The 27,102-nt window shown below is 52.6% G+C and overlaps 1 protein-coding gene across 3 annotated transcripts in view; it reads left to right on the forward strand.

Moving 5' to 3' along the window:
• The first annotated feature begins 3,253 nt into the window (after nt 1-3,253).
• The window catches only part of Dhrs3 (dehydrogenase/reductase 3), a 36,674-nt gene continuing 12,825 nt past the window's right edge, over nt 3,254-27,102 (forward strand). Inside the window, exons 1-2 of one of the 3 annotated variants that reach the window (XM_037203169.1) lie at nt 4,086-4,502; nt 5,066-5,329. In XM_037203169.1, the coding sequence (XP_037059064.1) occupies nt 5,135-5,329 (195 nt within the window). In that variant the 5' untranslated portion in view covers nt 4,086-4,502; nt 5,066-5,134. Of the gene's footprint in view, nt 3,279-4,085; nt 4,503-4,904; nt 5,330-27,102 lie in introns of those variants that run through there. The other 2 variants (XM_037203171.1, XM_028860142.2) reach the window with 2 other exon arrangements.

The raw sequence follows: 27,102 nt of genomic DNA on the forward strand, positions 1-27,102 counted from the left end.
TGGTAGAGCCTTTGCCCTGACTTCCATTCCTAGCACTGCTGGAGGTAGGTGACAGGGCAGAATGGCTCAGCGGTGGGTACTAGTGTTGGCTTCTAGGATTCAGCTGCTGTCAGTCCTTCGGAGGGCAGGGAACATTTCAAGGTCTCTGAGCTGGAGCTTCAGCTGCGCCCAGTAGCATAGTGCCATCCCTGCACTGAGCAAGGCTTGAGGCATGCTATATCTTAGCTCTGGAGGCCCATTTGCAATGGTGGCAAAGAGAGAGCTTGATAAAAGAAAAACTCCTGGCCTTCATTGCTTGGACCAGGTGGAAAACAGAACAAGTTCAGTGGTCAAGAAGCCAGTAACCGCCTAAGGACCATATAAAACTAGTTCAGGCAGTCTACTATGTGTGAGCATGCATGCTTGCATGTGCATGTGAATGGGCGTATGCATGCCAGTGCGAGCGCGCACGCACGCGCGCACACACACACACACACACACACACACACACACACACACACACACTGGCCTGAAAAGGACTTCAAATTTCTCCTGTGGGTCTCTGCCTCACTCCCTTGAGTTGGGGTCTCTCACTGACCCTAGAGCTTGCTGTTTTTCATCTAGGCTGCCTGGCTAGCTGGCAAGTCCCAAGGATCCACCCACCAGTCTGTCCTGCCCACTCCCACCCCCAGCCCTGGGTTTATAGTAGCACATTCATCTTTTTACATGGGTACTGGGGACCTAAGCGCTCTCACGCTTGCATGGCGTCTTAGGGTTTATTTTGCTGGGATGGAATATCATAACCAAAAGCAACTTGGGGAGGAGAGGGTTTATTTCACTTACACTTTTACATCACAGACCATCATCAAAGGAAGTCAGAGCGAGAACCTGGAGGCAGGAGCTGAGGCAGAGGCCCTGGAGGGGTGCTACTTATTGGCTTGCTCTCCATGGCTTGCTCAGTCTGCTTTCTTACAGCATCCAAGACCACCAGCCCAGGGATGGCACCACCCACAATGAGCTGGACCGTCCCACATCAGTCATTAATTAAGGAAGTGTGCTACAGGCTTGCCTACAGCCTGATCTTCTAGAGACAATTTGTCATTTAAGGTTCCCTCCTCTCAGATGGCTCCAGTTGGTGTCAAATTGACATAAAAAGTGGCTAGCCCACACGGCCAGTGCTCTTAAACTGAAACATCCCCCCAGTCCCTAGACAGCCTATTTCTAGCCCTAAGGCTAGCAAATTCTCTTCACTGTCTCTAATCACAGACCAGGAAAGTTGGAAGGCAGCTCAGCCACAGGGCTCCGGCTGGCCCTGCAGGGGGGTTGCTCTTTGCACCTCCCTAGCTGTGCCCAGCCCCAGCAGGGCTGAGTCATGGAAAAGTTAGTTCTGCAGGCAGCCGCTCACCTCTCCCATCAAGCCCCACAAAGGCTCCTTTCACGTCGTCAGGAGGGAAATGAAAAAAAGTGTGGGGCCCTCCGCCCAAGGCTGGGATGTGAAATTTCAACCTTCCCTCTGGAGTTAGAGTCTGCGCCTCCTGCCTCAAGAACACAGAGAGGAGGGGTACCGAGAGAGAAAGAAAAGGGGTACAGATCCCATATCACCAACTTCCTACTGAAGCCAGGCCAGCCTGCTGAGTTGTGCACCCTTAGCCTAGTCCCCCCCCCCACCTTCCTGGGAACTGGGGGGCAAGGGGGTTCAGATAGATACAACTCCTCTCTGGAAAGCTGATGCTGGAGGAAGCCTGAGGCTCACAGGAACCCAGGGACCACAAAATCCACATCCTGAAAGTGGACCACGTAGAAACAGGGCCATTACCTGCCTCAGGCTGGCTTCTGAATCGACAGTCCCTTTTGGAATTGCCTGGCAGGGTGTTTGTTTGTTTGTTTGTTTGTTTGTTTGTTTGTTTGTGTGCCCCTCTGACTACATCTCAGACTCAGCAGGGAGCATCCTGTGTGGCCTTGCATGAGTTACTTATATATGTTGGGTCTAATTTCCCCCTGCTTTGAAAGGCCATATGACACCCACCTCCCTGGACCAGTCACGAAGTTAGGGTGTGTCTAGGACACGTGTGAAGGTCTATTGGGGTTCTCAGTGTCTTTCCACCTATTACCTGTCCTCTATCCCAAACACACACCTGTGGAACATGAACATAAGTCTGCCTGGTCACTCAGCTGCTCGGGCATCTGAACTGAATAGGACGAGTGACTGGGTCTCTGGGTGTTAGTGACCTCTGCTATGAAACAGGGAGAGCAGAGGTCGAGATCTTTAAGGCCTAAGCAAAAAGAATAGCTCATTAGGCCCACCACAGTGCTGGAAACGGGGTAGCTCGGAGGTGTAGTGTCCAACATTAGCCACTAGGTGGCTCCAAGGATAATAGATGAGGGCAGAAGCTATGCAGTGTGTTGGGGTCTCCTTAGCTAGAGTCTTCTACATAGGCCTTAGCAACTGCTGGGCACCAAGAGTCTGACTCTCCGCCACTGTGATATCTTTCCTGTTGGAAGATGGGGAGGAAATGGTCACTATGGTAGGATGAGATCTAATTAAGCCAATGGCCAGCCCTTCCGACAGGCCTTTAAAAAGAAGAATAGAGCCTGTAGGGAGTCCCTTCACTGCAGTCCTTGGCCAAGCCTTTCCTCCACCTCTCTCCTGCCTTCTTGCCAGAGTGGGGTGGGGTGGGAAGAAAATTCGGTCTGGACTGAATCCCTCCCTCCTGCACTTTCTGGCTGGGTAACCTGGGAAATGGGATGACAAAGTCCCCAAGGCCAGGTCAGCCTGAGGGTGGAATGTCAGAAGAGAACGCAGAGGTTCCCTCAGAGAGTGGTTCCCTAACCTTCATCCCTTTTGCTCCACCCAAAACTGAAAGTTCTCAGGCCCAATTTCTCCCCAGAACCACGGGGGTTGGCAAATGAGGAGGTAATCCCCACCCCCTCCCCAAATCAGCTCTTCTCAAAGGGACTTGCTCACACCCAGGCGGGGAGTATTAAAAGCAGTTAGTTCCCTGTGCACCCAGGGCCTGCTGGATCAGTCTTTGGGGCTGAGGCCCAGGACTCCCAGCCTGAACACGTCCAGGGCTGGAAGAGGCTGCCCCAGATTACAGGGCAGGCTCCCTGGCTGTCTCTCCTTCTCCCGCCCAAGGATGTGCAGAGGGGGCGGGCGGCAAGTCTCATCAGCGCTTTTAACTGGGCCTGCTTCTCATGACTCACCTCCTAGACTTCCCGCAACAGGCAACTCTAAATAGCTGGGACCCACCCTCCCAACCGGGAGACGTTCTTGTAAGGGGTGGGTAGGAGGTTACAAGGTGAGTGCCCAACAGGGCAGCGGGGGGGGGGGGCCGCACCTAGAGAGGGGGAAACTGCATAAACTGAACAGTGGCACAGGCTGAAGACGTGTTGTTTACAGGCTTTTCTTATTAAGGAAATTGCTGTCAGTCAAGGTAATTCTAGCCCAGATAAGCAATAAATATGCTCCCAGCTAATCTTACGGGAATTTTATTGGCACCTGGGGTCAGAGGTTCCTTTAACCTGCCCCCCTTCCTCTCAAAGCAAAATCCTACTCCCCAGAGGTCCCTCCACCTCCGCAACGTGGGAGACTCCACGTTGGTACAACTTCGGATGTACACTCCGTGAAGGAAAAAGAGGACCAGGCAATCAATGATGAAGCTTGACTTCCTAGTCCTACCTGGAGGCACAGGGGATGACCAAGTGACCTGAAATGAACCCTTGGCGACCCAGTTGCATCAAGGCATGCGCGAGTTCTCCCTAGGCTTGCCCCGCACGCGTTCAGGGTGGTCACCTGGCCCGGGCTGGGAGGAATGTCTAATGGAGCAAGCCAGCTTGCCTGAGACGGTTCCAGCGTGTTTGGATTCCAGCTGGGAGCCCTCGGGGACTAGGGCGGCAAGTCCCGGCTTGCAGAAATGAGAAGCCAGTCCCAGGAGAGTGCGAGTCGCAGCGAGACCGGGTGCGCGCCTAGGCGCGTGCCCCGCCACGGTGCAGGGGGAGGGGAAGTCGCCGCAGCCACTCAGAGGCATGGTAGTGAAGCCTCCCAACAACTTTAACTGTCAATCAGACTTAATGGGGTATTAAAAAAAAAAAAAAAAAAAAAAAAAGGAGGGGGCGCCCTTTCAGTGGGTCCACGCCGCAGCTGCCCCGCGAACGAAGGAATACAGCGGTGCAGACTAGGGCGTCCTATCCACGCGTGCTCCACAAGCCGGCCCCGTCCAAGTTGGAAAGGACAAAAAGAAGGCAATAAATGCTAAAGGGGAGCGAAGGAGAGAGGGAGAGAGAGAGGAAGCCAGATCGAGCGGCAACTCCCAGCCCGGGCTGCAAGAGAAGGAGGCGGGAGCGGGAGAGCGGGCGCGCGCGAGGGCGAGCCGTGCACGGGAAGAAACTGACACCCGGACCCCCCACTTCTCCTGCACGGTGCTGGCAATCAGATCGCGTTTAAGCAATTTCCTGAGCCCAAGAATAGCAATGAGTCGGGAGACTTTGGCGGACTGAAATTGGGAGCTGCAATCACTCCCCAGGTTTCGTGTGTGTGTGTGGTGTTTTTTGTTTGTTTTTGTTTTGTTTTGATTTTTCCTTTTCCTGGAGGAAAGTTGGGGGGCGCTACAATTGGGAAACAGCTTTTTGTTTGTTTTTTTAATCTTGCACTTTGAAACCGCGAACTGTGGCAGTGTGCGCTCTTGTGGTTGGTGCTTTTTTTTCTTTTTTCCCCCCCTTCCCTTGCCTTGACTAAACTCCTCTGTAGGTCTGTAAACATTACCTGTGAATTGCCCAGCCGAAACGGCTGTTGGGGCAAGGAAGTTCTGGAACTTCCCACTCCCCACCACCTCTCTCACCGTCCCAATCTTCTGAGACGCTTTTGCCCCCTCCGGAGCAGAGTTTATATCCTCCCCGCCCCCCGCACCCCCCCCCCCCCCGCCGCCGCCTTTTCCTCGCCCAGTGCTTTGCATCTGGAAAGAGATCAGTTCAAGAGTGGCCAGGTGGGACGCCTCTCTTTTTCTTTATTTAGCTTATTTATTATTATTTGGGGTGTTTTCTTTCTTTCTTTCTTTTTTTTTTTTTTTTAAATTTCTGTTTTGCTTAGTCCGGAGAGTTTCGTCCACCGCCTCCTACCTCCTCCCCCCACCCCGTGCCCGGCTCCGCCGCGCAGAGGATGGTGTGGAAATGGCTGGGCGCGCTGGTAGTGTTCCCTCTGCAAATGATCTATCTGATGACCAAAGCAGCCGTGGGACTGGTGTTGCCCCCCAAGCTTCGGGACCTGTCCCGGGAGTCAGTCCTCATCACCGGCGGTGGGAGAGGCATCGGGCGCCACCTCGCTCGGGAGTTCGCAGAGCGTGGCGCCAGAAAGGTACGCGGCGTGGGGGTGGGGTGGTACTGCGACACCTGGAAGTGGGCGCCGAGGGTGAGGGGACTCTGGCTGGCGCGCGTGCGGGGGGGGGGGGTTCCACCTGCTGCGGCTGCGGAAACCAGCGCCCACAAGCTGAGAGTCTCGGGCCACCCATCCCTTGCATCACCTGGAACTGCTAAGCTAGCCAGTTTCAACCTTTGTAAATTTCCCAGGCACCAGAGTCTTTTTTGGCAAGTCCTGAGCTGATCGGCTCCCCAGGGATTGGTATCTGGCTGGCTATTTACCCCCACCCACCCCTAGACTTTGAACAGCCACCCATTCCGCCTCATGACTTCATCTCTAAGGTGTTGTGCCCCCCACCCTCCCCCACTTTGCCGCCACCCCGCTAAGTGCGGGGTGTGCGCGCCCCTGGGTAGAGCTGGAAGCCCTGACTGCTAGGTTGCACTTGGTATTTTGCTTGGCAGCTCGCTGCCTAGTCCAAACCTGGGCGGCTGCATCTCTGCAGGGACGTGAGAGGGGTTACTCCATTCGCGTTTGAAAAACTGGGAGTTAACTTGGATGGTCTAGCCTGGCAGAAAGACTAGGAGGCCCAAGTGTTTAAAATCCGGAAAGAAGAGTGCGGGGGTAACCAGGCGCAGATAAAGAGCCCTTGTCCTCACCTTCAACCTTGATCCTCTCGCCCTCCTTAACAGAGGGGATCCTTCCCCACTGGATTAGGAGGTGGCACTATACCCCACTGTCCATTGCCTCTCGCTTTGTGGGTGGCTGCAGCTCCCCTTGCTCCAGGTTTTGGAGACGTGCAGAAGAGGATTGGAGGGAGAGCCAGCTGTCACCCAACTTGCAACTGCAGACCGGGCTGACCCACCCAGTGGTGGCAAGAGCAATAGAGAGGGATTTGAGACCGGCAGGCCGGGCTGTCTCCAGGCGGCCCGCGAAGACGAAGAACAAACTGGGGAATTAGTTTGAAATTTAAACTGTTGCTAAGGAGGGGGGTAGGAGGACCAGGCAAGCCAGCTGATCTGACATGGAGCTGCATACCTCCGGGATTAGAGTAAATATGCTCTGTGGAAAGCCAAACCTTCATGTAATTCCAGGTTGCTTTTGTTTTGTTAAATACTGCCCTGAGATTTACAATTCCTTCGGTGGCTGGGACTGAACTTTGGAGTCTGAACTGTCAGCCAAAGCTGATTGCCCATTAACTCTTCCCTGGCCAGGTTGTCCTAGAACAGCTGGGGCGGGGGTCGTCCAGCTGTCCAGGGCTCCTGAATCTCCTTGGGTGGTTTGGACAGCTGTTTAACCTTGCCTTTAGAAGGGGGCGTTTTTAACCCCTGGACTCACTGAATTAGGGGGAAGTAAAAGTTGTTCTCAGCAGTTTCTCTTGGTGGGGGATCCCGGGGAGGGGGTCCCTGTGGAAGGCTTCCAAAGCCCATTGTGGAGAGGAACCAAGAGGGCCGAGAAGGGGACCCTTGGTGACAGTTGCTTATGCTTGACCCTAGTTGGCTGTGTATGCCCCAGCCTCATCTGACTCTTCCAGCTGGCCCTGGTCCTGCGCCCTTTCAGTGTTCTTGACTGCAGTAGGCTTAGGAGGAAGGCTTTGACAATCTGGAAAAACTTGACCGACTGTAAACAATCCTGAAGTGAAGGCAGGAGAAGGCACTGGTTGGAGGAGGGAGCTAACAGTGCAGAGTGAATACGACAGGTTCATACCCTGGAAGGCACAACCCCACCTATCTTGGAAAGGACAAGCTTTTCCAGGAAACAAACCCAGGCTGATGAGAAATAGGCCTTTAATTGGTGGCAGGGTCACCCAAAACAAAATCCAGGTGGGCCTGGGAAACTCCCGGTGCCATTCACTTGGCTGGCAGAATAACCGCCCCCCACCCAGGGCTCCCTGGAATTGGAACTACCCAAAGTTAGTGGAGCCACTACACTGAGCAAGCCTTTCTCTAACTCTCCCCCAAGGGAATGTGGGCTCCTGCCCTCTTGCATGAGTACATCTGGGACCAGTGCATGGACCTTGGGACAGTCCCCAGAGCCAGGGCGGTGTGCACTGAGGTAGTCAGCACCAGCAGCGCTGGTGAAAGTAAAGGCTGACACTGAGAGCGCTCCCTGCCTGCATCTCTGGAGAGACTGATCTAGGAGAGATTCCCCCAATTGGAGATGAGGCTCAGAGCCTTCTGCAAACAGAGAGCATGTCCAGGAGGGGGCGGGACAACCCAGTTTCCCATAATGACCTTGAGTTAAGTAGGATTTGCAATATTTGTAGACCATGGGGAGCCTCAGCCTACAAAGCTGACCCAAATAAAAGGATTTCCTTTTTAAAAAAAGAATTATTTTGTTCGTGTGTGTGTGTGTGTGTGTGTGTGTGTGTGTGTGCGCGTGTGCTTGCAGGTGCCTGTAGAAGTCAGAGGATTCTGATCCCATAGATGGAGTGCAGCTTGATATGGGTGCCCAGAACTAAACTCTGGTCCTCTGCAAGAGCACCAAATGCCCTTGAGCACTGAACATCTCCCCAGCCCCTAACAGTTTGTCTTAAAGGGACACAGATATCAAGAATTCAGAAATTCTTTATCAGGAAACAGCTCTCCCTCCCTCCAAGACACCAAGATGAGCAGAGACAGAAGCAGTAACCCTCGGGGATTCAGGGGGAAGTCCCTTGTGGGTTCATCCCCTGAGCAAACCTGTTTTAACTTTTTGGGCCCCTGTAATTGCTCCCCACAGTCAAAACTCAGGCTCATCATCAAGTCTGCAAGTTTGTCAGGATTTTAATATGCATTATTCGTGGAAGCAGGAGAAAGATTTATGAGGGGGTGGTTTGGAAGTATTTGGGCACCCCCAATACTTTGGTCCAGTTAGAGGCGAACGTCCAGACCATGACTGAAGACTTACAAAATCAGGACCACTGGGTCCAGTATCCCTCCTGAGGACCCAAGGTCCCATTTCAGGAAGACAGTCTAAGAATCAGCTTGGAGTTGCATCTGCCTTAGTATTGGTGTATTTACAGGACATGTGGGCATGAAGCAGCTAGCCAGGACCTGGTCCTCGGGTCCATCTCGAAGCCCCATTCTGCTCCCATGCCCCCTTCCTCTCTGTACCATCCTTTCTACTCCTTGTGGCTAAGCTAGAGACCCAGTTCAAAGCTTGCCTGTGACATCTGGCAGGTGGTGGCACAGTTCCTGGCTGGTAGCAGGGGTGGGGCTAGGTGGAGATATACCAAAGATTCCTAAAGACTCAGTGGTGCAGCTAGATACTAGAGCAAAGGCATGAATTAGTGTGTGGTCGCTTCCAGCGGCCTTTGTTGTGACTTAACCACACACCGGGTAGCTTAATGACAGGTGACTTGTGGGGAAGTGAAGGCGTTGGGCCTTCTCCACTGACTCTCTCAGCCTTTGTTGCTAATCATCAGATCTCACTGAGTGAAGAAAGTTGGGGAGGTACCCTGGGCCCCCATTTACAGGACACTGCACACCCACTTCCAAACTCCTCCACCAGCCCCCAGCTTGCTGCTGACCATACACTTGGAGAAAGCAGGCTCTGCTGTACTTAGGAGAAGGTGTCCTACCTAGGGAAGGGGTCTGGTTGTCACAGTCCCTACAAGTCATCCTGAAGCCATGTTGCCACCATCAGAGTCCTGCACAGTTGATGGGTTCTCCCTTACAACTAGGGATTTTCAGGCTCCAGAGATGGCTCAGCACTTAAGAGCACTGATTGCTCTTCCAGAGGACCTGGGTTTGATTCCCAGCATCCACATGGCAACTCGCAACAGTCTGTAACTCCAGTTTCAGGGGATCTGATGCCCTCCTCCGGCATCTGAGAGTACTGCTGCATGTGGTACACATACATACAGATAAAACACCCATACACATACACCATACACATACACCCATACACATAAAGAAATCTCAAAAGGGTTTCTACCAACACTTAACGCAGGAAAAGACAGCCCTCCCAGCATGCCCTCACCAGGACCTTGGTAGTTAGTTATGGCTTGCCATTGTCCAGGTTTCTCAGGATACTGTAGGGAAGTACAACCAGACGCATTCACAGTCTTCATTCTCAACTTTAATCTTAATGCACTGTGAGTCTCTGGAAGTGCATGCTGACATCTGCTTTGGCTCCTGACTCCTGGTGGTACTTGGAACTGGCAGCCTGGCTGCTGTGATCATCTGTGTGACTGGTGACATGAATGATTGAAGTCACACACACACACACACACACACACACACACACACACACACACACACGGTCATGGTCACAAGCATGACTGTCGTTATACACAATAGTCATCCCACACAGGGCTGTAACACTGTAGGAGAGGGAAGCATTACATGTGGCTGTGGCAACATCTATGACACGGTAACATACAGGACCACAAGGCCTTTTTGTATTCGAGTGGCCTTGCCGGTGCTCAGAGGCAGATGTTACATGTAGCTTGTGTACAAAATGAAGACACCGTTGGGACCAGAGTCTCAGCTTTACTAGAAGCCAGCTTTGAACCCCTGATTCCCAGTTTCACAACCAGAGTTTCTCTTTCTGGGCAGATAATCTCAGCCCCACCCAACTGTCTCCCTCAGGGTCACAGAGAGGTCAGGCAAAAGCTGTTAAATCCTGGGGCCTGGTATACAGAGGGCTCTGGAGGGGGAGTCTGGTGAGCAGGAGTCAACAGGATGCAGGCAGGATGTGGATAAACCCACTTATTCAAAGAACCATGTTGGGGTGTATTTAAATACAATGGGTGGGATGCTTGCCAAAGGGTCAGGCCGGCAGCCATCAGGGTTAATTTTAAGCCTGGCTTGTCCACCCAGGCTTATTATTCTAGGGCTTGAGAGCTAAGGCAGTCAGATCATCAGATCAGGAGCTACATAGCAGAGTTCTTTTTGGTTTGGTTTTGTTTGTTTGTTTTAAGACTTACTTATTTTATGTGTATGTACATATGCCTGCGTGTATATAAGTGCGCCACCATCTGTGTGCAGGTACCCATGGGGACCAGAAGAGCATCAGATCTCCCGAAGCTGAAAGTTCGTAAACTTCCCAGTGTGGGTGCTGGAACGGAACCCCAGTCCTCTGCAAGAGCACCAAGTGCTCTTAACTGCTCAGTCATCTCTCCAGACTGCACAGCGGGTTTAAGACCATCTTTGGCTACCTGAAACTATCAACTACCTACCCCAAGAGGGAATGGTCATCTGGTATAGTGCCTCAGAGATACAGGGCCCACTGGTAAAGGATCGCTGCTGGGATTTTAGGCCCTGGAAAGCCAGGGTTGTCCTTTTTTTCCCAATATGCCCATAAAACAGACAAGTGCTAGCAAGCCTGTCTTTGGGGTACTGAAATGGGATTGACCTTTTTTTGTTTGTTTGTTTTTGTTGTTGTTGTTTTCAAGACAGAATTTCTCTGTGTTGTTTTGGTGCCTGTCCTGGATCTCGCTCTGTAGACCAGGCTGGCCTGGAACTCACAGAGATCCGCCTGGCTCTGCCTCCCGAGTGCTGGGATTAAAGGTGTGTGCCACCACCGCCCAGCTGGGGTTGACCTTATAAGTAAAAGACCAGGGATACACACAAGTAAGTCCTTGTGTCTCTGTCTCTCTCTCTCTCTCTGTCTCTCCTCTCTCTCTCTCTCTCTCTCTCTCTCTCTCTCTCTCTCTCACACACACACACACACACACACACACACACACACACACACACACAAAGCGTAAATGTCTCTCTTTAGGTCACAGAATGAGTCCTCACTCCCTCCTACCAAATTTGAGGCCACTGAGCTAGAGTCTCATGCTAAGAAATGACCTGTGACCTTTGAACCTGCAGGGTGGAGAGGTCACTCTGTAGAGAGGGGAAATCTTGAGAGACTTCTGGAAAGGAGGCGACTGCAGAGAAGGCAGTAAAGTCCCACCTCATCCTAGGTGGTATCTTTTGGGAATCTAGTAGAATCATTGTATCTAGGGTCAACATTAGAATGAATAGTTGTTTTTCATTGTATCTAGGGTAAACATCAGAATGAATAGTTGTTTTCTAGAAGTACTTGGACCTTGGGGAAATCATTGTGGAAAATAGTGGTGGTTTTCTGTTATCTGTAGAGTTGTTTTTCTGAAGGAGCTTGACAGCCTTGGCATGACTTTGGTCAGAAGTCTGTCCTGGCACACCTGGAGGTCTTGTATTGTTGGGTGTTCTATATACTAGCATCTCCCAGGATCACTTGCCCCTGTGGGAAGAGGTGGGTGGGGCAGGAAGGAATGCCAGGTGAGGATTCTGTTACCCTCCCCTACTCCACCTACTGGGAACTGTCAATGGCTCCCTTACTATTACCATAGACCTGGCTGCCACTGTATTGGTCTACTTTAGTTGCCCTGGCTGCTGGGCCAAGGTATTTCCCACTCCAAGATGGAATCACACCATATGAGAGGCACCCAGCCCAGGAGAGTATGATTGGCCATGCCAGCCCCAAAGCCAAGGCCGGACCCACAGGCAGGCAGGGCCACCTGAGTGTTGCTAGTAGCTCACTTGTCACAGCACCCAGCAGTACTCAGTGTAACCAGGGCTGCTGAGAGCCAGTTCCGATAATAGCACTCTTAGTGGGGGACTTCCAAGGAACTTGCTGTGTGACCCTGGGCAAGTGACTTTATCTCTCTGGGCATTGGGTCCCTCATCTGAAAAATGGAAGTATAAAGATTCAGTCAAAAACTCATCTAAACCTCTATCAAGCTGCTTGTGACAGCTTTTCCAAAAAGTTGAGTGCTCATCCATGGGAACTGTGGAAGCCAGGAAGGGGACACCTCATAGCCCCAGCCCAGCCCTTGGTTCATAGTGGAATACAGGTGGTACCCATCACGAGGGACACAACCTGCCTGGGCCTGGGCCTGAACTTTGGCCTGCGACTCCTCCAGGACAGGATTCTGCCCAGGCCACAGAAGCTGTGGGCCAGTGTTAGCCTTTGACCTTGATCCTGGCCCACTCAGACCACAAACCATGCTGTGGCCATGAATGGTGACAATAGCCAGTTTCTTCCTGGGCAGGGACTGGTTCAGGGCAGACTCTGTGGTTAGTTGAAGGCTAGAGAGGCCTGACCCAACTTCCCCTTCATTCGTCACTCACCGCTCAAGGCTGGACTGTGGTGAGCCCAGAGTCATGGGTTACCATGACAACTCGCTATACTGTGGCTGCTGCTTGACAGGTCTGTACATCAAAATCCTCTAGGAAGAAAGAGGCCCGGCAGGCCCTGGCTTTCCTTGCTGACCGGGTGTCCCTGGGTTCTGGTACAGGGACTGGTACTCGGTGGCACTTCCTAAGTGACTGTTGTCTGAAAGGACACATCCCTGCTATGGAAAAACCAGTGTTTGCTCAGCACCTGCTGCGTGCCAAGGACTTCAGTAGTCACTTCACACACGGCAAGGCCACTTTCTCCCCATAGTCACCGGTGTCAGTCACTTTTGTCATTGCTGTGACAGAGTGCCTCACAAAAGCAGCTTAAGGGAGGCAGAGTCTGTCCTGGCTCGAGGTTGACGGCTTATACAGTCCACTGTGGAAGGTGGGCATGGTGGCGGGGCTGTGCATGGCTGACCACATTTCTGCGGCCGGGAAGCAGAGAGGTGAATTCTGATGCTCAGCTCAGTGTCTCCTGTTTCTTCAGACCTGTCTGTTATCTTAGACTCAGCCTACATTCAGGGTGGAGCTTCCTACCCAGTTAGCCTAACCTAGGTAATCCCTTGTAGCATGCCCAGATAGTTGTCTACTGGGTGGTTCTCAAACCGGTGGTTCCCATAACCCCTTCCAGCAGGGTACCATTGTCATCCTCGCCCAGCAACCGAGACTCTAAGAACAGGCAACCTCAAGTCATCCAGCTGTGGGCCAGGGGGATGGCTGCTTTGGTAAAGTGCTCGTCGCACAAGTGTGAGGACCGGAGTTCATAGCCCCAGTGTAGAACGCTGCATGCCGCAGCACACACCCATTCTCCCAGCACTGAGAGACAAAGACAGTGAATGATGGAAACGCGAAATCTCTGGGGCCTGCTGCCAGCCAACCCAGACTACCTGGTGAGCTCTGGGCCAGCGAGAGACCCTGTCTCAAAACAGATGAAGTGGAGATTGACTGAGGAAGATAACCAACATTAACCTTTAACCTCCACGTGCAGCTGCTCAGATGCTCGTACCCACACACACACATAGACACAAAATCACAGCTCCTAAAAGACCCCAGTGTGCCTGCTGCCCCTAATAGTGCCTCTGTGGCTCTCAGTTAATCGTTGCGTGGAAGAGACCCTGCTGACAGCCTCCTGGGAAGGTGCATAGTATGTGTGTCTCTTAACAGCCACCATAGTCTACCCTGGTCAGACAACCACAGTGCCAGCAACCCTGGTGGAGTCTGAAGGTGTCCAGACTGCACTAGGGGTCTGGGAACATCAGACGTATGCTCACCTGGCAATGTCTAGCTCGGTCACCTCATAAGCCACCCTACCTTTAGGCAGACTTCTTTGCCAGGAGGCTACACACATTGCCGTTTAGTCATCCTCAATAGAAACTGCCAGAGGATCCATGTCAGCCTGTCCTCCAGGTCTAGGCCAGTAGGACTTTATCAGGTCATTTGCTGATATCCATGTGCACCAAGGGTGGAAGGGACTTCTCACTGTTGAGAGGAAACCTCTCCATTCTCCAGAGTTAGTAGTTCAAGGGGGCAAAGTAAACAGCCACCCAAGTGGTCCAGTGACCATCAGCAGCTCTCGTGTGCAAACTTTGTTGTAGATGATTGAAAGCCACTGTGATAGGAAAGTAGAGGAAGGCCTTTGCTAGGTCGATGTCTGAGGGCTTTTTGGTTTGTGTGAGAGGTCTGTTCTTCCTCCTGCAGCCTCGGGCGCTTGAGCAGGAGGTTCTGAGTTGGCACAGGCAGGCTCCCCCAGTCCCTGTTCCCTTGCGGCTCCTGCTGCCTATCGCCCAGGGCCTATAGCCAGTTGCTTGTCACAGCCACACTGCAGGGCACTGTGGGGGTGGGGCCAGTGTGACCACAGAGGGCAGCTTCACCTTCACGTGGGCAGGTGGTGCTGCCAGACACACCCACGTGGGGCCCGGTCCACCCTGGGCCCCACCTTCCACGGCCTCAGCTAGCAAAGACCTAGCAGTCTGCCCTGGTCTGTCTCATCTACTTCCCTATGAACACACACCAAGTAGGCAGGGACCTTAGGGATGGCAAGGCACAGGTTCTGCGTGGGCTGGAGACTGTGCTCTCCTGGGGTTTACACCTCCTTGGCTGGCACAACTTGTCTTGCATCATGGAAGTGTGTGTGTGCTTCTCAAGGAACAAGTGTAATGGAGCAATTCAGATTTTGAGCTCAGGAGTCAGGAACAGCAAAGTTCGCAGGTTGGCTCTTCTATTTGCTTACTCTGTTGCCCTGGGCAAGTTGCTAAACCTCTCTGACGCTAGCTTGCCTTCTCTGCCAAATGGAATTAAGTAAGATAACCTGTGTAAAGTTCAGAGCACAAGGTGAGGGATCAGAATGAGTTGGCCATGATGTTGAGTAGTCTCTAAGGCAGATACAGTTTATTTCCTTTGACGGATGCTGATAGGTTGCCATGCTGTGCTGTTGGTTTTGTTGGGGGCCCAGGATCAGTGCGCTCTGCTTGGGCTTCCATGGTCACACTGCTGGTGCTCACAAACTCATTGCCTGCACGTGAGTGCCCACTGTCTCAGAAAGGGCTCCAGAAGCCAAAAGCCCAGCCTAGGTCTCAGCTGGACTGAAGGCAAGTGTCAGAGCTGTGTTCTTTCTGGAAGCTGCTTCCTTCTTCTTCCTAGCTCCCCTAGGCTGCTGCAGTCCTTGGTTCTGATCCCTTGTTCAGGCTCTTCCTTTATTCCAGAATCCTTGAATGTATCTCTGTTCTTCACCCCTACTTGTAGCCACATTCACCGATTCATTCAGCCGGGATCAGAACCCAGAATCCCACACATTATTCATGCAGGCCAGGCCCTCCGTCACCTCTCAGCCCCAGCCCTGCCTTTGCCTGCTTTTTTTTTTTTTTTTTTTTTTTTTTTGGTTTTTCGAGACAGGGTTTCTCTGTGTAGCTTTGCGCCTTTCCTGGAACTCACTTGGTAGCCCAGGCTGGCCTCGAACTCACAGAGATCCACCTGCCTCTGCCTCCCGAGTGCTGGGATTAAAGGCATGCGCCACCACCGCCCGGCCCCTTTGCCTGCTTTTAAATCTTATTTTTCACTTTAATTATGTGTATATGAAGAGAATGGTATGCACATGTGAGTGCAGTGCACATGGAGGCCAGAATAGGGCATCAGATCCCCTGGAGCTGGAGTTACAGGGGATTGGGAGCCGCCATGTCTTGCTAGAGAAGTTTGAGGTCTTAACCATGATACCATCTCTCCAGCCCTCCTTGCCTGGTTCTAAGGTACCCTGTGATTATATGTGCTAGCTTGAATGATCCAGGACAGTCCATCTGAAAGCCCAAGGGTCAGCATATTCAGTTCCCCCTTTCCCATGGAAAGCAGCCTGTTCTGAGGTGACCCCTTGGGGCCTGGTTTCCTGAGTCACTCCCCTCTCCCTGCAAGGCCTTGGTATTCTCATCTATGAAATGGCCATGCTTGCCCCAGCCTCACAAAGACTTTGGGAGAGCTGCCTAATGCTTGGGCTCCCTAACAGGCCTCCTTGTCTCTCACCCTACACCTGTTCCAGAAGCCACACACAGAGTCCCTGGGGCCAGAAGGTTTCACAGTCCCAGCAGGCAGCAGGACAGAGGCTGTAGACTCAATGGAGAAGCGGGTGTTAATTATGTCCCGCTGAGCCATGGAAAAGGACGTGCTAGTCTCCCTGAAGATTCTCCATTGGGGTAAACAGGAGGAAAAAACACCCTGGACTCTGAGGACACTGGTGGGCGTTTGCCCAAGCATGGAAAGGGCCAAGCGTCTTCTTCTGCTGCCTGCATGACACCTTAGTGTGACAGCAGCAGCCTAGTGGGATGGGCGCTCTGATGGGCAGGTGGTGCAGGGAGGTGGCCACCATCTTTGACCCCGCTGTTAAGAAAATACTTCACTTCACGAGTCCTGAGCATGTCCTGAGCAGGGTCCAAGTGAGATATATAAGCACGAGGTAGATGTAGCAGCTTCAGGAAGCGTATCTGAAAAAGAACAGATAGGAGAGGACGGGCTGGCCAGAACAGAAGTGTCAGGGGAAGGTGAGGAGAAGGCAAGGACTAAACCACTGAGCTGGAGTTTGGACTTGATTGGGAGAGGAGCATCAGCGAGCCATAGCAGGTTCCCTGCAGAAATAAATACATGACAACAGGTTAAAGGAGTCTGAAAGGAGTCTGATCTTCCGATCAGCATTCTCTGGAAGTGGAGGGTTGGGGTGCCTTCTGCGGAAGGTTACTTGTGTAAGTCTGGTCCCCAAGAAAGGCCCTGCCCTTCCTGACGCGCCACAGCTCCGCTCCCACCATCCAGCTCCCTGCAGGATGTGCTGACCCGGCCACTTCCTGCTGTGATGCACCACTTCCTGTTACATTCCCCTAGCCTTGCATACCTAGGTCCCCACACTGACAGCCCCCCAGCAGACAACTGGAAGGTCAGCTCCATGGCATGTGTCCTGTGTCCTCTCGGAGATTAAATGGGCTCCTAGCAAACAACCTTCGCACAGCCTCTTTAAGGCTTGCCTTTGGAAGTCCGTCAATAAAGTGTTTAACGAGCTGAGTCTCCCTGGGAACCACCAGCCCTGATGTGTTACCGGGCATGTTTTGTGACCTCTGAATTACACCACAGTGAGGAGAGGAGGAGGAGTGTCCATAGGGGAGTTCATCTTTCTAAACTGCAGCTGAATTCTCACCTCTGCGGTGCCAGCTGCCAGGGCCAGGGCAACCCAGCCACTTTCTGGCTGCACTCTCAATAGGCATGCTTCTAGGGTCTTGGTGCCCATCTCTAAAACGGGTCAGAGCCAGCAAGATACTCAACAGATAAAGACAATGACCAGATGTTATAAAGATAATGAAGCTAGACAGTGGAAGGGGAGGAGGGCACAGACCAAGTCAGTCAAAAGAGAAGACTGCCTCTCGCCACATCCCAGGGGTCATTGGTATCTGGGGTCACAGGACTAAGGGACGGTTTGGTGGCCAGAGTGCTTCCTATGCAAGCATAAGGACCTTGAGTTCAGACACCCATGGAAAAGCCCTCGATGCTGTGGGCACCTGGAACCCCAGTACTGGAGAGAGGAGACAGGTGGATCCCAGGATCCTGATGGCCAGCCAGCCTAGCCAGAACTGTGACATCCACGTTCAGTGACAAGACTTGGTCTCAAAAGATAAGGTGGAGAGCCACAGAACACACCAGTGTCAACCTCTGGCCCGCCTCCCACTCCCCACCCCCAGGGATCTGGGATCACTTCAAGGCTCTCTGCAGGATAGGTGTGAGTTCTGAGACCCAGAGAACTGCTTACCTCTAAGGGACCAAAGCCCCAGCTTCTCCTTGTAAACTAGAAGCCAAGTTTGAGGACCATCAGGGACAGCAAATTCCCTGGGCTCTCCGTGGCTCCAGGCTGTCCCCAGGCGGACCCAGCATCTCTGGCTGCTCGGCAGCCTTCCTGTTCCAGAAAGCATTTTCTTGCACTTTTGACCTTCCCCAGTATAAGAAAGCCAGCTGGAAATGGTGGAGCCTAGGGACCCCAAGTGACTCATCCACATAGCAAATCCACTCCTGAGTAGATTCCTGGGGGCCCTGACCAAACAAAGGGCAGCAAGGCCAAGGAGCTGCAGCCAGGGAGACCTCTGCACTAAGCAGACTGGCTGAGGACAGCAGGCACCATACCATTTGGCATATCATTATACCTGGAGAATATTACACACGTCTGAGTGAACTTTTGTAAAGTCCAGAGCCCCTGCAGACACTGAGAGCCATAGTAGACACTCCCAACCCACTGGACGAAGACCAGAGCAGACCTAAGGACCTGCCCCCTGAGTCTGGAGGTCCCTTGAGGAAGGGATTCCACTGCAGTCCCTACCCATGGGAGGCAGACTGCAGATGGTGGAAGCTGCCAGTCCTGGGGATGCTCCACAGGAGGCAAGCCCTCCAGCTGGGCGGGTGCCTGTGGCTGAGGTGGGTGGGTGGCGCATGGTTCACCCAGCGGCCAGCAGACTGGCTACGTGTTGCAATGTCTGGTGGCTTTTGCAGCATCCTGTCAGTGTGTGCAGCTGGGCTGCCCTCGCTGAAGAGCGAGGACAAACATGTGGCTGGAGGAAGCCCGCGTGTCTCTAACAGGCCCTGTGGCCTGAGGCTGCTTGGTACCTTGCAGCCCATATGCAGCTGTGGATTCTGCTGCCAGTCAGCAGCACCCATGACATCAGTGCATTTGTTTACTGCCAATCTGGTCATGGAGGAAGAGCCTGGGGTCTGAGCGGTCACAGGACTGTACCCCTTTTCTATCTCTAACCTCTTGCCCTCTGAGCCTAGCACCCCCCCCCACCTCACCTCTGTCTGCACTTTGGACTCCAACCCCAGGCCTCTACTAACCCATTGCATCCCTGTCCCCTCCTCTCCCCATCCAGCCTAGGGCCCTAATCCCTCCCCCACCAACCAGTCTACCCACTGCAGTCCAGCCCCCCTGCATCTGCCCCTCCTTCACCAATACCCCCACCACCTCACCCTACCTCTACTGGCAGAAAGGCTTCCTGGAGCCTCATGCCAGACCAGAGGTCTTCATGCTGTGCCTGGCCACTGCCTCAGTCATGTGAGCCTGCTGGCCAGCCTTGCTCCTCTACATGGAGCACACAGAGCCAGGCACCAGGGACAGGGGCCACTGTTATTTGAAACTGTGTTTACAACCTAGATGGCTAGCTGGCCTGGCATTCCCCTTCCCTCTGCTTCACCAGTGCTGTGCTTTCAGAAACTGAAGGAGCCTGGGGACTCACTTGGTCCAGCTCTTTGTCATCCCGGATCCCCAGACTTAGCAAAGCCCACTTTCCCTGGTGCAGGAGGCCTGGGGCTCTGGATGGCAGCTTTCTTTTTGTACCTTCTCCTCGGACAGCCTGCAGCCAATCCCGCAAGCCTCCTAGATTCCTCTTCTCCATCTCCCTTCCCAAGCACCCCATCACCCAAGTGTACCACACCTCCTGACTAGTCCCACCCTACCTGACTCCTAAATTCCCCTTCCAGGACTCAAAACTCATCCCAACATCCAGAACAGAGGCTGACATATCCCTGCTCATAGTATGACTACTGCCAGACCCCACGCTATCACACTCAAAATAGAATTCACTGCCCACTGTGGCTGGCATCTGCCATTCGTCTCCGACACACTGCGCATCACCACGCCATCACCACATCGAGCCCCTTCCCACCTGGGGCTTGTGCATGCATTAGGTGCTCTGTCTGCCTCTTTCCTCTGGGCTCCCTCCTTCACATCCCTCAGGTCTCTACTGAAATGTTACCTTATTCCAGCAGCCTGCCCCTTTCAGTACCACTTCGGTCTATCTCCATCCTGGGGAGTTTTGTGTTCCTCTTGGGACACTTTCAACCACCCCTGTTTTGCATGGTCATCTGGAGCTTTTGTTTCGTTGTTGTAGGTGTGTGTAGTATGCTTGCATGTGTGTCGGTGTGTTCAAATGTGTGAGCATGTGCCTGTATGTACATATCTCCCTGGGTTGAAGTTGAATGTCTTCCTCGATCGCTCTCTAGCTTATATATTGAAGCAGGGCCTCCCACTGAACCCTGGGTTTGCTGTTTGGACTAGTCTTGCTAGCCAACTTACTCCCGAGATTCGGCCTCCTGTGCTGGGATAACACAGGGGCCACCATGTGGCTCTGGGAATCAAAAATCTGGTCTTCCTTCTTACCTGGCAAGCACTTTAAGACACACTGGCCTTCTGTTCCTTAAGGTCCAGCCAGGGGAAGTGGGACAGAGGTCCTAGGACTTCAGCCAGGAACTGTAGCCTGGGTCTGCTGCCTGTGGTGGTAACTGATATTTATGGAAAGAAGCAAGGGCCCTTGTTCTTCTAGCTAGAGAGAACAGCTGACTCAGAACCAATATAAGAATCACACCAGGGATTGGGGACGGGGGTAGGGAGGCCCCAGTCAGGTCTCACTTGGTTTTGAGCAAAGCTGAACTCCTACTCTTGGCAGGTAGCAGTTTCAGGGTCTCAAGAGAGATCCATTGTGTAGAGATAGGAGCATCTGTCTCGAAGAAAAGATGAGAGATGGGAAATACGGCAGGGATGGAGGGGTGGAGCAAGTGTCAGTCAATTGGTACTGACTCCCTGAAAGCCTCTTGGCTATACACTGGAGCAGTCATGAGGAGATAGGATGCCCTTGAAGGACAGAGCACAGAAAAGCCACATTGAGGTAGGCAGGAGGGTTCTGCATGATTGCTCAACTCTGAGAGGGTTGGCAAATAGCAAATATGGCCACTGATGAATTTTACTGAATGAGCTGTGGAATCCAGTGACAAAGCCCTGCTTAGGTTCTAGAAGGATCTCTGGCTGTTGTGTTACATCTTACCTGAAGTAGGGGCAAAGCCGGAGAGGATCAGTTGGGGCCATGGCCACAGTCTGCTTGAGGGGAAGCTTGGCCCAGAGTAGCTGGATTCAGAGCGTGAATGACAAGAACATTGATGGATTGGGTGCAGAGTTAGAGAAAAGAACCTATATGGAACCATGAAGCATCTCTGGGGAGGATAGAGGAGGCACCTACAAACAGCAGTGTGGTGAAGTGGTCTGGTGACTGAGCCCACAGGCTCCATGACTTTCTGGCCTCAATGCCACGCAGCGTCTCTGGGGCATATGTGTTGAATGGGGATAACAGGACCCACCTATGACAGCCATAGGAAGTGACCACAAGCTAAGTACCTTATAACTACAGATCTTAGCCTGGTGTGGTGGCACAAGCTGAGGCAGGTGGATTGTTAAGTTTAAGGCCAGCCTAAGCTAAAAAGTGAGACCTTGTCTCAAGGGAAAATAAATAAAACAGATCTATTCTGTCACAGTTCTGGGCCCCCCTTCCCCAACAGATTCCTCTGTTCATCCCTTTCATCTCTAATAAGGACTTAGGACCCACCCTAATCCATGATAGTCTCTCCTTGGGGGCTTTGGCTGGGTCGTATCTGCAAATTAGGCCGCAGTTGCCAGCATTGGCTGTCAGGACTTGGACGTGACTCCATGAGGTCACATATCCTCCCACTCATCCAGCTTCTGGGCTGTTGTGAGGATTTAATCTAAGGCCCCTAAGATAGGGACATGCACAAAACAAGAGCCCAGGCAGCAGTGGCTATGGTCTCCCTCCCACTCACGTGAGGACACAGATGGCCCTGGCAGGTGCCGTCCCTCCTCCCACCTGCTTTTCCTATGCTCCCACCAATAGGAGCACATGACCTGCTGGCCCCTTTGGTCCAGCCTGCAGGGCCTGGGCATTTTCACAGCAGGTGAGGTTTGTCACTCTTGCCCACACAGTGACCATCTGGCCAGCAGGAGTCACACAAATACAGGTCTGTGCTGCCTCTCCTTCCCTGGGAGGCCATCCAGACAGGCACGTGGGTGCTGTAATACCCGGACACGTTGCTTAGTGATAGCTGTGCCGTGAACAGGCACACAGGATCCCTTTGTTCCTCGAGGCAGTCAGTGGTCAAGGGCACAGGTTTGAGAATCAGGTGGCACATGGGTAAATTGTGTGTTCCTTTTCCTCTGTGCCTCAGTTCCCTCGTGTAGCAGTGTCTGTGGACCCTTCCCTAGAGTTGTCAGCACCGCAGGACACGGGTTAGGTCTCCAGGTTAGTGGCACCCGGCCTGGAGGAAGTCACTGCCCAGCTCCAAGCTGCAGTCAGGGATTTGTAGGTGGGCCTTGTCACCTCTGACCTAAGGTTGGCCTTGCGATTCCTATAATGAACCTGAGGCCATTAGTATTGCCAAATAAATACTAATATTACTGTCACTAACACAGCAACAGAAACAGATGCCCCTTCTCATAAAAGGTCCTACCAACCAGGAGATGGCTCTGTCAGCAAAGTTCTGACTGTATTACCGTAAGGATCTGAGTTCAGATCCCTGACACCCATGTGAAAAGCTGGGCCCAGCACCACAAGTCTGTAATGCTTGTCCTGGGGAGATAAGAGACAATATGATTTCTGGGGTTTGCTGACCAGGTCGTCTTGCTGAATGGATGAGCCGCAGGTTCTGTGAGAGCCCTTTGTCTCAGGGTGGAGACTGTCAAGAAGATACCATCACTCTCTGGCCTTCGTACGTGCATGCACACGCACGCACACGCACGGGCTGAAAAACCAGAGCTGTCCATGGTGATGCTGAGAAGACCATCTGAGGCTCTGTATCTTGCCTTCCCTGGTCACAGTGTGCTGAATGCAGTAGCTGCTCTTCCCTCTCTGTCCCCTGTGAGTGTGGACTGGGGCACGTAGCCTTGGGGAGTGACTGGGGGGGGGCAGCTCAGCTGGTACATGGGCATCACTTTGATTGTCATTTGGAAAGAAGGGGGGCCTCTTGTCTGTAAACAAGGTGACAAGACAGCACTGGCAATAGATGAGAAATGGGGCAGCCACCTGGGGCTTGTCGCTAGGAAAAGGGCCTCCTAACAGAGCCAGTTGGGGGCTGGAGCTTCAAGCCTGTTCCTGTTGGAACCAGTCTTTGTAGAGACAACAGCTCTAGAAGCTGAATTAAAGTGACACCACTGTGGATGCCTGGGGCAGGCAGAGAGACAGCCCTAGACGTGTCTCCCAAGTCTTCTCACTCTTGTTTTGTTTTGTTTTGTTTTTCGAGACAGGGTTTCTCTGTGTTGTTTTGGTGCCTGGATCTCGCTCTGTAGACCAGGCTGGCCTTGAACTCAAAGATCCGCCTAGCTCTTCCTTCCGAGTGCTGGGACTAAAGGCATGTGCCACCACTGCCCAGCCTTCTCCCTCTTTTCTTGTTTGTTTTTGCTTTTGTTTTTCTGAGACAGGGTCTCTGTGTAGCACCAGTTGTCCTGGAACTCACTCTGTAGACCAGGTTGGCCTCGAACTCACAGAGATCCGCCTGCCTCTACCTCCCAAGTGATGGGATTAAAGGTGTGCGCCACCACACCCCAGGCTGCCTTCTCCCTCTTAACACGCCCAGAGGCTCCTCCCTAGAATCCCCAGAGTCCAGCTTAAAAATCTAGCCTCCTAGGGAAATCTGCCCACCAAGCTCCTGCAGCTGACCCTGCAGATGGGCAGGCTGGACCCTGCCTGGCCTGTGGCTGTAGCTGAAGGACATCTTTCAAGTCAGGGGAAAGATGAGACAGAAGCCACTGAAGTTCTGACCCAGGCAAGGCTATGTCTAGGGGAAGCAAAACAGAGTGCCCCTGGTGGGGCCTTTGGGACACCATCGTCCTCAACACCTCCAGTTTTGCAGGCCTGGCAAATCTCTGGAACAGGGCTCTGTGGCGCCTGTGTTGTTGGTAATAATCCCAGCTGGTCCAAAATCAGCTTCCCTACTGCTCCTACTCCCCTTCCAAGCAGGCACTCAAACTTCAACTCATGGACCCCAAGTTGACAATGACAGATCAGAGGGACTTACTTAACCTAGACTGGCTCCAGGGCCAGGTTCCACTGTATTCAAGAGATGGGGTTTCCCTCTTAGGAAATACCTTAGGGTTGAGCTAGGGATGTTGCTCAGTTGGTTGAGTGCTTGCCTAGCATGCATGAAGCCCTGAGTTTGATTCCCCAGCGCTGCATAAAACCAGCATGCTCATGCATGCCTGTAATCCTAGCACAAGGGTAGTAGAAACAGGAGGATCACAAGTTCAAGGTCACCCTCAGCTCCATATTGGCTATGAGGCCTGGATAGGCTACATGAAGCCCTGTCTGGGAAAAAAAAAAAAAAAATAGGCAGCCAGATGTGGTGATACACACCTGTAATCTCAGAATTTGGGAGGTAGAGACAGGAAGATCAGAAGTTCAAGGTTATCAGCCACATAGACAGTTCAAGGACAACCTTAGCTATATGAGACCCCATCTAAAAAGAAAATACACAGGAATATAAAAGGTGTATTTGAGACAGGCAGCCCATGAACTCATGATCCTTCTGCCTCAGATTCCCATGGCTCATATTACAGATATGGGCCACCATACCTGACATCTTTAGTTCTGAGAGTGTGCTCTGTTCCCAGGCTACCTAGAAGGCTGATGTAGAAGAGTCACATGTTCAACGCTTGCCTGGGCTACAGAGCCAACTCAAGGCCAGCCTGGCCAACATTTGACCCTGTCTCAAAATAAAATGTTTTTAAGAAGAGGTGGAACTTGGAGGATTGTAGCTCACTGATAGAATGCTTACCTAGCATGTCTAGAGTTCAGTCCCTGATACCACAAAAATAAATAGAAAGGACCGTGTCGCTGTTTCAGATACCACAGGCACTCTCCCAGGTTTGCACCCGTCTCCTTCTCTTCAGGACCGCCCTAGCTCTGACGGTATGATAGACTGAAACTCCCATGCTCACCCTCACCGAGCTTGGGTCTTAATAAGCACCCTCCTATCCCATCTGCTGTGCTGGGAGTGACGGCAAGCCACACCCCTTCCAAACCTCCCTCACCCAGTCTGCTGCTCTGCTCACCATGCTTGGAGTCTCTGATGGACATTTTCCTTCTGTCTGCAAGGCCAACGTTGCCAGTCTGACTCTAAGCCGCAGGGCCCATGGGCCCTGAACGCTCTAACTCCCTCACCAAAGACCTGCCCAAGCAGTTGGACCTGAGACTACCTGCTCACATCGCCAATGGGATGCCCCACCCCCACACTCCTGCCACACACACACAGTCAGTCCCTAGCATATCTCCCCAGATAGGGAAGCAAGGCTGAGTGGGAAGGGATACCAGTGTCCTAAGATCAGCAGACTTTTCTAGCTGGACCAGTGCCATGTGACTGGGTCAGCTGAGCCTGGCCGGTACTGGATTCACAAGATGAATAAGAGTCCCTAAGGGACTCTGAGCCAAGGCAAAGGACTTCCAAATGGTCGACACGCTTCTCTGTCTGCCAGTGGAAACACAAAACAAGGGCTAGCCTTAGCAGGGAGGAGCAGGGGTTCTGAGTCATACAACTGTGAGGATAGGAGAGGCGTGACCCTGGGCCAGTCACTTTATCTGTCTGAGACTCATCTATTGTGGGGAGTAACATACCCACCCACAAGGTGTGAGGATGAAAGAGGGCATATCCGAGTCCTTGGCACAGGGCCTGGGCCATGATAAGGGCTCTGTTAATATTAGCCATTGGCCAGTGTTGTAGAAAGGGTGGAAGGAACAGCCAGAGAGGCTTTGGAACTGAGGGGACATTCAGGCTCTGCTTTATAGGATGACTAGCAGTTTGCAAAGATCCTTACTGTTTTAAAGAAAAATAATGGAGAGAGAGAGACAACAAATAGATGTTTTATTGTGAGCGGAGGCCCGGGAGAGGTCTTGATGGGGCTGAGGCTAGGCAGAGGTTACCGATGCTGAGTTACGTGGGGAAGTTTGTGGTAGGCCTTTTGTTTTGCTTCTGTTCTTATTGTTACTTGTCTTGCTTTGAGACTCTGTAGCCCAGGTTGGCCTTGAACTGGGCATCCTCCTGCCTCAGCCCCTGATACTGGGACTATAGATATGTACCATTACACCTAGCTTCAGGGCAGTGGTTATTACGGTTGTCAGTTTTTACATGGGGGAGGGGGAAGGGGACACAGCACGTGTTAGGAAGTCAGAGGACAACGTCCAGTGGTCAGTTGTCTCCTTCCACCATGCGAGTCCCAGAGAGCGAACTCAGATCATCAGACTTGGTGACCAGCAAGGGCCATCTCTTTACCAGCTGAACCATCTCACCAGCCCCTGGTTTCTAAGATCATAAGTTACCTTGTTCGTTAGAGACGCTCCCTATAACCAGACATCCAGAAACGCGCAGCAGCCAGGCCCAGGCCTTCCCTCTGGGGTCCCTCTGAAGCTACTTGCTTCCTTGACCTGTTGAGGTGTCAGAGGTAGGTTTTTCTGGGTTATCCCTTGCTGCTGCCTCTTTTGTTTGCACCCTGAATCCCGAACTTCTTTCCTGGCCACAACACACCAATTCTTTGAGTGACTATCGTACGTCGAGGGTGATGTGTGATTTGTCTGCCCTTCCTTCCCAGGGAAATCCCAGCAGAGTGAGCCTGCAGGACACTCAGTGGGCACCAGCTCTGGGCTGAGTCCCCTCAGGACCTCGGAAGGGGACAGACACAGTTTTATCTTGTTTTCAGTAGTACTGGGGATTGAACTGAGGCGAGAGAGCAGCAGTTGTCGCTGGCTGCCTGTGCTTGGAGCCAGACAATACTGATGTTCAAACACCAGCTCTGTCTCTCAGTGTGTGTGGCCTCAGACAAGGTGCTTAGCCTCTCTGAGCCAGTTTTCTCCTCTGTGAATAGTCACAGTATGGCTACCTCCTGCCTTCCCCCAGGTCCCAGGTTTCTTCCTTGTCCTCTTCCCCTTGGTTGAGACTGATGCTTCTTCAAGCCCTCAACCCTCCTTCCTGGGATGAGCTCCTGAGGTGGGAACTGTGTCTCTTTTGTTCTCTTAGGTCCCAGCCCTGGGCTCAGCCCCTTCCCATAGCAGGTTCTCTAGCCCGGGCAGGTAGGTGGATGAAGTTCTGGCAGAGACACCAAGCTAGATGAGACCCAAGGAGAGATTTGGGGCAGGAATGGACACCGGCACTGGGTGGATTTGGAGTTGGGTCTTCAAAGCTTACCCTATGCTGCCATGCCTCAGGGCCGCACCTGCAGAGAGTAGACCCTGGGTTCAGATCCCACCTCCATCTCCCACCAGGTGTGGCACTGGACATCTGACTTAATTACCTGAGCCTCAGTTC

This window comes from Peromyscus leucopus, chromosome 2 (assembly GCF_004664715.2).
Source record: "Peromyscus leucopus breed LL Stock chromosome 2, UCI_PerLeu_2.1, whole genome shotgun sequence".
Classification (NCBI taxonomy): domain Eukaryota; kingdom Metazoa; phylum Chordata; class Mammalia; order Rodentia; family Cricetidae; genus Peromyscus; species Peromyscus leucopus.